Genomic DNA, 12,963 nt, shown 5'->3' with positions numbered 1-12,963 from the left:
TCCCTGTTGATTGTTGGGTTGTGTCTGCGGATTTGTACTGCTTCAGCAAGTTTGCGTTGTTTGAAGTCATGTTTGTTGCTAGCAAGTGTTGTGACAGTGTCCCAGTTGATGTTGTGGACCACTTGTCATCAATATCAGTTCGGTAAATAACGACAGTGTTGCGTGCGACAGTTTTCGATGTTTGTTTACATTTGTTTACATTCCATCAATGTCAAGTGTTCTCTGTTGACAGCTGTTCGCCTTCGCCTCGAAATGTCAAAAATCGATTTCAAATAAGTCGTAAAGGATAATAACTCTTTTATTACATCAGTGGGAAGCTAAAGTGAGAGCATACACCCAACATATCTAACGACAGCCAAATTATAATCGAAATTGTGGCTTTAAATGATGGTGTTACAAAAAGTTAACTCTGCTAACAGGTCCAGGACTGGGTTTTGTTGCTTATCCGGAAGCCCTGTCTCAACTTCCGGTTCCCCAGATGTGGTCGTTTCTGTTTTTCTTGATGTTGCTCACCATTGGGTTAGACTCTCAGGTGAGATCACAAGGGATAGATATTAAAACAATGACGGATCTTTTTAATGATTAAAAATTATCATGTAATACTTGTTTTTTTTAAAGAAATAGAATCGTAGGTATTGTAAAATTATTGTTGCCCCAAGAAGGTATGTAAGACCCAAAACTTTCAAAGTCAAAAAGGCGATCTATGGCCTATTTTTTCAACATGTTTTATTCGAAAAGGAAATGGATTGGGCACAAGTTATGAACCATAGGATCGCTCTCTCCAAGAAGTTGCATATGTCACGCTTACAATATAAAATCATTGACAACAGGGATAACCTATTTTTATATTGTGTTGGCCCTTAGAGTTAAAATGTTTTAGATTTAATTACTAGTTTTACATGTACATCTGTGATACTCTAGTTATTGTACTGTCCTTCGTTGACAGGATTGTGTATTATTGTTAATATTTTAATCTATTGTTAATCTACATAGTGTTTTAGTCACGATATGACTGAAATATTGCCAAAGTGACGTTAAATATTAATTTACTCACTAACTCACTCTCAGGTAAGAGTAAAAGGGTTGCAATTATAACACATGTCCAACATAAAACAATTTCTCTGTTAAGGTCGAATAATTTTACCTGGAATTAGCTTACGAGCATTAGATTCACCACAAAATAAAACCTCAAAAACCTGTAGAAGGGTAGGCTTTCACCAGTCATCACAAGCCTATGGTTACACATTGTGTTTCAGTTTCTGTTCGCAGAGATCGTGTCTACTGCCCTCATTGACCAGTTTCCGAGGACACTTGGAAAACGGAGAGGGTTGGTGACAGCATCTTTGTGTGGCGTTGCATTTCTGTTGGGTGTCATTATATGTACACAGGTAATTCATTCCTACACAACATTGATAATCAGAGAGAAAGCTGATTTTCAGTTTGACACTTCATACAGATGTTGAAAGACACAACTGTAATATTGTCTCAAATAATGAGTGAGTGAGTGAGTTTAGTTTTACGTCGCACTTAGCAATATTCCAGCTACACGGCGACGGTCTGTAAATAATCGAGTCTGGACCAGACAATCCAGTGATCAACGACATGAGCATCGATCTGTGCAATTGGGAATCGATGACATATGTCAACCAAGTCAGCAAGTCTGACCACCCGATCCCGTTAGTCGCCTCTTACGACAAGCATATCCACCTTTTATGGCAAGTATGGGTTGCTGAAGGCCTATTCTACCCCGGGACCTTCACGGGTTCTCAAATAATGAGACGTTGCCTCACCTAAAATGACGTTACAATTTGACCTTAGCAGGAGATATAGAGGTATAATCTACATTCACTGTGTTCACTTCAAATCCAGCAGAGATGACCTTTGCATGGTCTCTCTTCAAGCCCAGCTGTCATCGAGATGACCTTTGTATGGTCTCTCTTCAAGGCCCGCTGTCATCGAGATGACCTTTGTATGATCTCTCTTCAAGTCCAGCTGATATCGAGATGACCTTGGTATTGTCTCACTTCCAGGGTGGTATCTACATCATGCAGCTCCTGGACTGGTATCTGGTATCTCTGTCTCTGTTCCTGTTCTGTACCCTGGAATGTGTGGCTACCGTGTGGTTCTACGGTGAGAACAGTGATAAACTCCCAACGTCTTGTGTACCTTCTATACGCCACATATATATTTGTCGGGTTTTCAGTGGTATTCAAGGCTTGTTTCAGTGTGGTTTTATTGTGTGAATGCATGCACTGTGCTGGTGTCTATGGCGAGTTTCAGTGAGGCATAATTGTGTTGAGTGCATGCACTGTACAGATAGCTGCAGCATGTTTCAATGATACATAATGGTCTGAGTGTTTTTACTGCAAGGTATCCAGCAGCTGAGTGACGACATCCAGCTGATGTCCGGACGCCCGTTACCTGTCCTGGTGAAAGTACTGTGGGGAGTCGTCATGCCTGGAATACTTTTGGTACAGTCTATGTGTTTTTGTTTTTTTTGCATCAAACACGCAGGCTGACGCGATCATTGTTATTATACTTAACATGACATACATTATTACACACGAATATGACTGTCTAGCCACTGAATAACGTTAAATTGAAAAGGAACAAGCAGTTTCGCATCTTCATTGTGGAATGAGCAAGCCCCTGGTGGTATGTTATACACTGTGAGAGCAGTGCTGGCACAAATAGAAACTCGGAATGGTGAATATGGCCATTGTGATTTGGAACTGACTGACTGAAAGGGCAGGATCGTAAACATTTTAATTTTCACTACGTGATAATTGTATGATGATAGTTGGAAATCTGGTCGAGGCTTCAGTATCAATATCAAAGACTGTTATCATACTAGTCTGGAATATAACTATACTCTTCCTCAAAAAGTAGGGGATAATGAAATTTCAATTTGGATAGGAAGTGTAAACATTAATAAACGTTTCAAGAACAAACATCTTATGAACGCACCACCATCTCCCTCTATTGCCATAACTAAACACAACGCATGATTGTCACGTGCACAACGCAGAAGCCCCAAACACGTGCGTGGGGTCCCATTCTTGATTTTGACGTTTTTTCAAGAAGGTCGAGAAATCACTTAGAACATTGAATTTGGCACTCACCTTGCATCACACATTTGTTAGTGTTTGTTTCTAGTCGTTTGTTTTAAAATGAAAATACACATGCAAATTACATGCCATACACAAATGATCATTCAAAAGCGACCATTCCAAATAACTATGGTTATAAGGAAGTGCAACTGTTGATGCACTCTCAAAATATTCAGTAATATCATAATAACATTGACTGACTACGATAAATCTCCTAAATATTTTTAATCGTATATGAAAAAATGAAGATCTACTTTTTTAAAGAGTGTATTTGTGATTTCATTATTTGGCCCCCAGATTGTGTTCTTTATGACTCTGGTCAACTACAAGTCCCCTTCATATGGGAAGTACACCTACCCCGTCTCGGCAGTGGTGATTGGGTGGATTATTGCACTGCTGCCTCTCCTCCCCTTCCCTGTCATGATGATCACCTCATTACACAGACAAGACGGGTCACTGAAGCAGGTCAGCAACTGGGTCAATGTAAACACTTATGCACAAACGCCGAGTACCACGTACAGATGAGAAATTACCGAGACAAAGGCATTGTGAGTCCCGTTTACACCAACTAAATAGAGTGTAGACACCAATGTTACAGTGAATGTGAGTACCGATTCCCTATACAATACAACTGAGTCAGAATCTAAAATATGTGGTCACCATCTATATTATTAATTGACCAAAGAATTGAATTGAAGGTTGTTGATAGCTGCTGAAATTTATGAAATATTGACGAGGCTAGATGAACGGTCGGTCTTTGAATTCTGATGTTAGCAGACAGACGGGTGTAAACCCTGTGTAGCTGTAGACCCTGCCATATCTCAACAACCATCCCTCATACACATATTATACATTTCTAGACTTTTCTAGGTGTTACGTCAGAATCATTTACAAATCTGTTTCTTACAATCCGTCAGGAAGCAAGGCAAACAAGGGCAGGTTACTCCCAAGCCCGCTCTCGACAGGTGAAAAAACATAGACTCAGTTCAAGGTGTGAGTTCAAATCCACACTCATACCTAAAAGTCATTTAATAAGACATTCTAACAACAACAACAACAACAACAACAACAACAACAAAGCCCCACTGATAAAAGCATGTTTGCCATTAAGTGTCCATGTGATTTTGAAGTACAGCGTATTAAAGATTAAAAACAGAATACCATGCTTCACATCTGTCATTATTTCATTCTGAATTATATGAAATGGAGACTCCATCAGTATTTGACAACTGATATTGTATTAAGGAGACGAGTTGATGGTATGGGGTTTTTGTTGTTTTTTGTTTAAGGAAAACGTCCAGAGTGTTTCTGCATTTCCATTTATACAGCGTATATAGTATATTTAGTATCGCGTTTGCTGTTGCAGAGATTGATGTCTCTGGTCCAACCTGACAGGACGTGGTGCCCAGCAAACGCCTCCACCACAACCAAGTACAGAGCTAATCACACCAAGCGGTCATTTGCAGAAACATTCACATATATTTTCAAACCTGCAAAGAGTGTGGAGGTTTGAGCAAACTCAATATAGGAAAGCGTACTTCCAAATGTATTTAACTATACACTAATATGGCTTTGAAAATAGCTCATGTACAATTACTTTGACATACCTTTTTACGGGAAAGAGAATTACCATTTCTATAAAAGGGCTGCAGGCCACGATCACAGCATTCAGTTGGATAAAATCGGAGATATCACATGTGTCAAGGTGATATTAAAATGTATCAAGCTGGAGTTTATGAGTCATCGTGAAGTGATGCCATCTGTCACAAGTCTGGATTTTCTATATCGTGCATATCAGTTACCAGCCGCGTAAGAGCATAGAACACACTTAAATACATGTAACACGTCCCACTCTAACTATGGGAACCTATCTGTCAAAGCGACCCTGTAGTCGATTTCAGGAAAAGGGGCACCCGTGAACGGCCACCCCCTCGTGGTGGGTGCTGGGTAACGCCAAGAGCCGGATCAACCCGGGTCAGCTAGCTCCATAGCAACCCATTGCTGGTCGCAAGGAGCGACCGAAATGGGCCACCTGTTTGCCGTGGGTTGCGTCCCGTGTCGGTGGAGGACAGTAGTCTGGTGGTTGAGGGCAGTAGGAGCCTGAACCGTGTTCCTGTTGCTCAACACACCACTTCGGCCCTTACTTCACCTAGACGGGTGGTAGAATCGGCCGGTCACGCCAAGCCCTGTGTATGGATTTGTATGTCATTACAGAAATTTAATTTGAAAAAGGTTTACTTTTGGACTTGGCACATTTGTTTATATCAATTTTTAACGATGTTTCAATATGATGTTTTGAACTTTGCCTAAAGTCTTATGCCCAGGTGGATGTGTTATTTATAACTCTTCTGCTAGAGTATATCATCCGTGTATCTTTGGTGCTGCAAGCTGGAGACCCACTTGCTTTTAGCATTGTCCTTGTGATACTCCGTGGTGGGTGGGGAGCTCAGATGATGAACCTTAAAACACTAGCCATGGCTTACGAAACCCCTATCACCAAGAAAAAACATCCTTTTCACACAGATCCTGATAATAATTAACTAAGACCGTCCACATTTATTGACTATTGACCACTTTTTATAGTACTTGAGACCGTTGACAAGACACCCTTGAAGTTGAAACCTTTTGCTGTTTTAAAAGGCATACAAGGCATAGCAGGAGATGTTGAAAACTTTAGACGTTTGCGTTCAGGTTCTCTTCTTATTGAATGCAATAAAAGACAACAGGCAACTGACCTCCTTTCAACTAAATCTTTTGACGGCATTCCCGTGTCAGTCTCTGCCCACCGAACACTTAACACCAGCAAAGGCATAGTGAGTGACTGAGACCGCCTTTTTGTTGGTATGCTGGACATTGATATTGCCTGTGAAATGAAGGAACAAGGTGTGCTATATGTAAAACGTTTCACTACCCGGAAACACAATGAGATCCAACAAGCAGACACCTATTTGTTTTCTTTCTCTACTCCGACTGCTGCTAAATCGATAAAGGCTGGTTACTGTCATATCAAAGTGGAAACGTATATTCCAAATTCACCGAGATGTTTCAAGTGCCAAAAGTATGGGCATGGCGTAAATACTTGCACATTGTCTGTTGTATGTGCTCACTTTGGTGAGAAGACACACACAACAGAAGATTGTGACAGTAGTTATAAGAAATGTACTAACTGTTCAGGAGACCATTCTTCTTTTTCAAAGGAATGTCCAATATGGAAGCAGCAGATGGAGATAAACAAACTCAAATTCACCCAAAATATTAGTTTTTCAGAAGCAAAACAACTTGCCCAGAGATCTGAATTAACAGAAACGTATGCTTCAAAAGCTAAGAAATCACCTGAGGCGACGAATACAGCAACCAGATCAACTTCAGGCTGTCAAACAGATTTGACGTGGGTGAACACTGATTCCCGACAGACTTTTGCACCTGCAATATCTACCCAAACTGCTGAGCCACTTCCTGACACGTCTCAAAGTCAGCCAGAGTCAGATCGTGATCAAAATGCATCATCTCAATCGACCACGAAGTCTCAGTTGTATGACGTACAACAAATTACTAAAGGTGAAAGTAAACCTAAGTCTAATTTTTCCAAAAAGCAAAGTGGCAGAGCCCAAAAGGGTTTGAAAATAAGATTAAACTTTACAACAAATATGGATCACTTGAGGACATGGATGTGTCTGAAAATGTCCATTCTAGGGCACACAGCTTGTCGCCCACAAAAAATGTGCAGGGTAGGTCCCCAATAAATCCCCCGTTTACTACAATATCGTACAGTGGAACTGCAGAGGATTAAGGCATAATTATAATGAGTTACAGTTGTTGTTCCATAATTGTACGCCGTCAGCAGTCTGTATGCAGGACACTTTTCTAAAGGAGACAGATCCTTTTGAGCTACGTCATTTCAATGCTTATCATTGTTTCGCGCCTCCGGGTGACAGAGCAACTGGAGGATCTTCAATCCTAGTTAAACAGAGTGTTATCCATAGCCTAATTACACTCACTACTAATCTTCAAGCAGTTGCTGTCCGCCTCGCTTTACATGTTACGCTCACATTATACTCTTTGTATGTCTCACCGTCTGCAGCTCTCCAGAAGACTGACCTTCACACCCTATACGATCAAATCCCCAAACCGTGCATTATTATGGGAGACCTGGATGGCCACAACCCACTCTGGGGTGGTACAACTACTAATACTAAAGGTAAAGTATAGGAAGAGGTTTGTTCAGATAACGATTTATACTTATATAATGTCGGTTCTAACACATATTTAAATATTCACATTTAATATATTCAGCTCTTCATCTATCAATTACAGACCCTGAACTATTGGGTGAATTTGAATTGTCAGTCCATGATGACCTTTGTGGGAGTAACCCTTTTCCAACGGCCTTAACACCTGTAAACCCATCTGATACTACCCCAACTTCGAGATGGAACTTACATCGAACTTTGAGTTCTAAAAGACTTAAACCTGAACTTTCTATAGATGTTCCTGATGCCATGAAGAATTTCTCTGATGAACTCAATAATGTAGCTGATGAGTGTATCCCTAAATCTTCTGCAGTTCCACACATACGAAAACCATGGTTTACCGATAAGTGCAAACAGGCTAGGAAGACACGGAAGGAAGCTGAACGTTATTTCCGTTACCATCCCATAGTCCATAACTTGAATAATTTCAAGATTTTAAACGCTAAGGCACAGCGTACTTTCAAGCACAGTAAGCGCCAATCTTGGCGCAGTTATGTGTCAAAAATAAACTCCCGAACACCGATATCAAAGGTATGGAATATGATCCAGAAAATAAAAAGGTAAGGGCTCTCAAACTAGCATTAAACATCTCCAAGCCAGAGACGAATTATTAACTAGCAAATCTGATATTGCAAATAAACTTGCAGAAACGTTAGCCAAACACCCTTCCTCATCAAATTATGTACCTCAATTCCAAAAATATAAAAACAAACAACAGCAGGAAACGAAAACTATTAATTTTGATTCAGATAATGGGGAAGACTACAATGAAATATTTTCTATTCATGAGCTTCATAACGTACATTATCAGCCCTGAAACACTTACCGGGATCATGTTTAGAGACTCTCTTAAACATTTATGATGATATTTGGACCTCTGGAAACTTTCCTTCTCCATAGCGTGATGCTATCGTTGTCCCTATCCCTAAACCTGGACGTGATCATACCGATCTTTCGTACTATCGACCTATTTCCCTTACTACCTGCGTTTGCAAAACCATGGAGCGCATGATCAATAATCGATTTGTTTAGTACTTGGAAACCAATAACCCAATTACAGATATTGAATGTGGTTTCCGTAAAAACAGAAGCACCGTTGATCACTTAGTACGTTTGGAATCATATCTTAAAAACGCTCTAATTAATAAACAACATGCAGTTTCGATCATTTTTGATCTAGAAAATGCATATGACACAACCTGGAAATATAGTATCTTAAAATATTTACATGACTTTGGATTACGAGGTCAAAAACGATTAGTCAAAAACTAATTGCAAACATTTTTGCCGTAAATATAAACCACATAAGGACCCAGAACTGTTTATAAATGGCACTGCCATCAAAGTTGCCAAGGAGGCAAACTTCTTAGGTCTGTTTTTCGACCCACATTTAACTTTTCTTCCACATAACAAATCCCTAAAAACTAAATGCCTGAAGACGCTTGATTTATTGAAAGTCGTGTCTAATTCAAAGTGGGGACTATGGCTCCGTCGCATATGGTGGAGCCTGCAAAAACAACTTAAAACTAGATTCTGTCCATCATCAAGGTCTAAGACTTTGTCTTGGTTCCTTTCGTACTTCACCTGTTGACAGCCTGTATGTCGAGGCTGATGAACCATCTCTTGAGCAGCGACGCATAAAATTAGCTTTACAGTATGTAACAAAACTGTACTCCAATGAGCCAAACCCTGCATATAACTGTGTTTTCAATCCTCTGTATGAGGATTTATACAATAAGAAATCATCTCTTTTTCCGCCTCTTGGTTTAAGAATAAGACCACTTTATTTTCTGCTTCCAGCATTGAGTTGGACAATATAGCCCCTTCCCGTCTTCTTTCTTCTCCTCATTGGCAATTGATTAGGCCCAAAGTGGACCTAACATTAACTACATTTAAAAAATCAGAAACGAATGAATTACAGTGTAAACAAGAATATAATCAATTAAAACATAAATATAGAAATTATAAATCCTTATTTACAGATGGGTCCAAGGACGGTATCTTCTAGATTACCACACAACAGTTCTATTTTTACAGCTGAAGCTAACGCCATATTAACGTCCTTTAAATATATTCAAAGACACCCTCAACATAAACAGCATATAATCTATTCCGACTCTCTTTCTTGCCTTCAGGCTATTAAAAATATTTCTTGTAAACATCCACTTTTAATTGAAATTATTGAATTGTATAATAAATGGGATATAAATAAAATAAAAAGAAATTGATTTCATTGTTGAATTTTTAGAAATATGTTTCTGTAGATAGATCTATTTTAATGACTGGTAGTTTAGATTTGTAACTATAATGGTTAGTGGCTGTACCCTCAAAGGAGGTTGAAGCATTGTAAAATTATTGTCCTCCTGATAGGGTACGTAAGTCCCAAATCATTTGATGTAAATTTAAGTCTACCAGGGTCTTAATTGTAGTATTCATGTTATTTTAATTTTGGCTAGCATTTCATACACTCTCCAGCAGCTGAAGGGATGATGTAAATCCAACTAGGGTCCATGCAGGTAGCAAAGGTACTTTAAGTCCCCATGGTCCCTAGTATGGGGGATCTACCTTCGGTTGTTTGAGATCTATAGCCTGTTTGTATATTGTTTTGTCCAGATAGTGATATTAATTTTAACTTTCCACCCTAGTCTTAATGACAATTGGCACCCGTGGCGAGCCACCTCCTCGTGGTGGGTGGTGGGTAACGCCAAGAGCTCGCCGACACCCCCGTAGTGGATCCGGGGGTATATTTGGTCCACCAACCCGTTTACCGTGGGTTGTGGCCCCGTGTCGGCGGAGGATAGGATCCTGGTAGTTGAGGGCAATAGGAGCCTGCAATCGTGTTCCTGTTGCTCAATACACCACTTTGGTCCTGACTTCGCCTAGACGGGAGGTTGAATGGGCCCGGTTCAACCAATCGACTGGTCATGCCGAGCCATGATCACTAAATTTCGTTGCTCTGTCATATTTTGGCTTGGTTCTATTTGGATGCAATGTTGAAATGTTTTATTTTGTGTATAGGATAATAAATGACTTTTCAATTTTGTGAAAATTTGCCTAGATGCCAGTACCAGAAGGCGATGGCTCATGGGCCAAACTGGTAGGCCTTACTACTGGTGTATATCATATCTATATCCCTGGTATCTGTCTGATGGACATCCACGGCAATAGGATATCGCCTTTATTAGCACTCGGTGGCGGATGGGGAGTAGAGATGATGAAATTTAATCATACAACCATGGCTTTTCCAACCCCCATCAAAATATCAAAACGTGCACTGGAAGTTGATTCAGAGAATGATGATATGATTCCTAGAGCAAAATCAGTGGAGTATTGGCCCCGATTCTTGGTGATGGAAACACCCGATAAGACACCAATCAGATTAAACCCTTTTGAGGTTGCAAATGGAATTTATGGAATTGCAGGTGATGTAAAAACTATCAAACGTCTGAGGAATGGATCTATTCTCACTCAATGGAACTTGTCGGTATATCAGCGTCAGTATCTCCACACAGATTACTGAACACCAGCAAAGGCATCATAAGAGATCGTGATCGACTCTTTGATGACATGTCAGAGCTAGATATAATTTCAGAAATGCATGATCAAGGGGCTACGTTTGTGAAACGATTTACCAGGCGACAGGGCACTGAAACGTTCAAAACAAATACTTACTTATTTTCTTTTTCATCTCCAACGGCCCCAAAATCAGCTAAAGCAGGTTACTGCAACTTGCATGTTGAAATGTACATACCAAACCCATTGAGATGCTTTAAATGTCAAAAATTTGGTCATGGGTATAATTCGTGTAAGAACAAAATCACGTGCGCACACTGTAGCCAAACTTCCCATGTTACAGAAGATTGTACCAGTGATGTTAAAAAGTGCCAGAATTGTTCTGGAGCACACTCATCATAGAGCAAAGCCTGCCCAGTATGGAAAAAAGAAATGGAAATAAGTAAAATAAAATGTACAAAAAATATTTCTTACACTGAAGCAAAGATCCACTGTAGACCAGACTGGAACATATGCTTCTGTTATCAAAACTCCAACAGTTTCCTCAGTAACAGTTCAGTGTCAAACAGATTTGACATGGATCAGTTCTTGAAATCCTGAGCCCTACTCTTCATCTGAGTCTTTTACGCAGACAGCAGATCCACTCCCAGTTGAACAGATTTCTGATTCTTCAGAACCTACGTCTGTGACACCTCCTCAGAGATCAGGATTACATACTGATTCGTCAGTAACTCCCAATCTAGGAAAGAAAGGAATGGTTCAGCAGGACATAAAATTTACTTTCCTCTCGCAACAAACAGACCGAGAGGATATCCAAAGGGTCAAATGATCCTGTTAAACTTTACAACAAGTTTGGATCACTGGAACGGATGGATGTTTCTGAAAACATCCATCGCAGGACAACTAGTCTATCGCCTAAAAGAAATGGGCGTGTCAGATCTCCAGTCAATCCGCCAAAAGAGATGAATAGTTCACAACCTTTAATTCAGTGGAATTGTAGAGGATTTAAAACAAACTTTAATGATTTACTATTGCTGGCCCAAGACTACAAACCATCAGCTTTCTGTCTACAGGAAATATTTCAAGCCGACAGATACAATAACATTACGTCAGTACAACTCATATCATTGTTTTTCTCCCCTTGCGAAAGGCCACTGGAGGTTCTTCTATCTTAGTGAGAGAGGGAGTGATCCACAGCCCTGTCAAACTGAACAGTAATCTCCAGGCTGTTGCCATACGAATTACATTAAATATGGTGTTTACACTGTGTTCTTTGTACACTCCTCCTTCTTGTGTTCTTCATTAATCTAATCTTCAGTCATTATATGATCAATTACCTAAACCGTGTGTGATCATGGGTGATCTGAATGGCCACAATCCGCTCTGGGGTGGTCTACACACAAACACTAAGGGTCCTAGAAGATTTCATTACTAATAATGACATGTATTTTTAATGATGATTCAAATACATATCTACACCCTGCTACAGGCACATATTCCTCACTTGATTTGTCACCGAAAGATTCAAGACTACTCTCCGAATTCGAATGATCAGTTCATCATGACCTTTGTGGAAAATACCACTTTCCAACTTTACTTTCATTCATTCACCCAGCCGATATTCCACCTTCGACAAGATATAATTTTACAAAGGCAAATTGGTCTTCATTTGAGACATTATGTCTACGTAAAATTACAATAGAATTAATTTCGAATACGTCTGATCCAATTGAAATCTTTTCAGAAGCACTACTGGCAATTGCAAATGAAACTATTCCTAAATCCTCTACAAATCCACATATACGTAAGCCATGGTATACTGACGACTGTAAACTAGCTACAAAAGCTAGGAGGAAGGCAGAAAAATATTTCCGTAATCACCATACACTACACAATTTAAACAAATATCAAATGCTAAAGCCCGACACATCTTCAAACAATCGAAACGCCTGTCTTGGCAGACGTATGTATCTAAACTTAGTTCTAGAACTCCAATGTCTAAAGTTTGGAATATGATACAAAAAATTAAAGGAAACGGTTCCGGATCCCGTGTTCACCATCAGAAGGACGGTAACACATTACTAACAGAT

At 39.8% G+C, this 12,963-nt stretch overlaps 1 protein-coding gene across 1 annotated transcript in view; it reads left to right on the top strand.

Annotated features, from left to right (window-relative positions):
• Positions 1-5,837, top strand: part of LOC137258409 (sodium- and chloride-dependent glycine transporter 1-like) — a 34,633-nt gene extending 28,796 nt beyond the window's left edge. The window contains exons 8-13 of the mRNA XM_067796082.1: positions 420-532; positions 1,257-1,388; positions 2,031-2,130; positions 2,371-2,471; positions 3,408-3,575; positions 4,477-5,837. Coding sequence (XP_067652183.1) covers positions 420-532; positions 1,257-1,388; positions 2,031-2,130; positions 2,371-2,471; positions 3,408-3,575; positions 4,477-4,623 — 761 coding nt within the window. The 3' untranslated portion in view covers positions 4,624-5,837. The remainder of the gene's footprint in view (positions 1-419; positions 533-1,256; positions 1,389-2,030; positions 2,131-2,370; positions 2,472-3,407; positions 3,576-4,476) is intronic.
• Positions 5,838-12,963: the final 7,126 nt, after the last annotated feature.

Source organism: Haliotis asinina, chromosome 12, assembly GCF_037392515.1.
Source record: "Haliotis asinina isolate JCU_RB_2024 chromosome 12, JCU_Hal_asi_v2, whole genome shotgun sequence".
Lineage (NCBI taxonomy): Eukaryota > Metazoa > Mollusca > Gastropoda > Lepetellida > Haliotidae > Haliotis > Haliotis asinina.
This window is presented reverse-complemented; position numbering and strand designations above follow the sequence as displayed.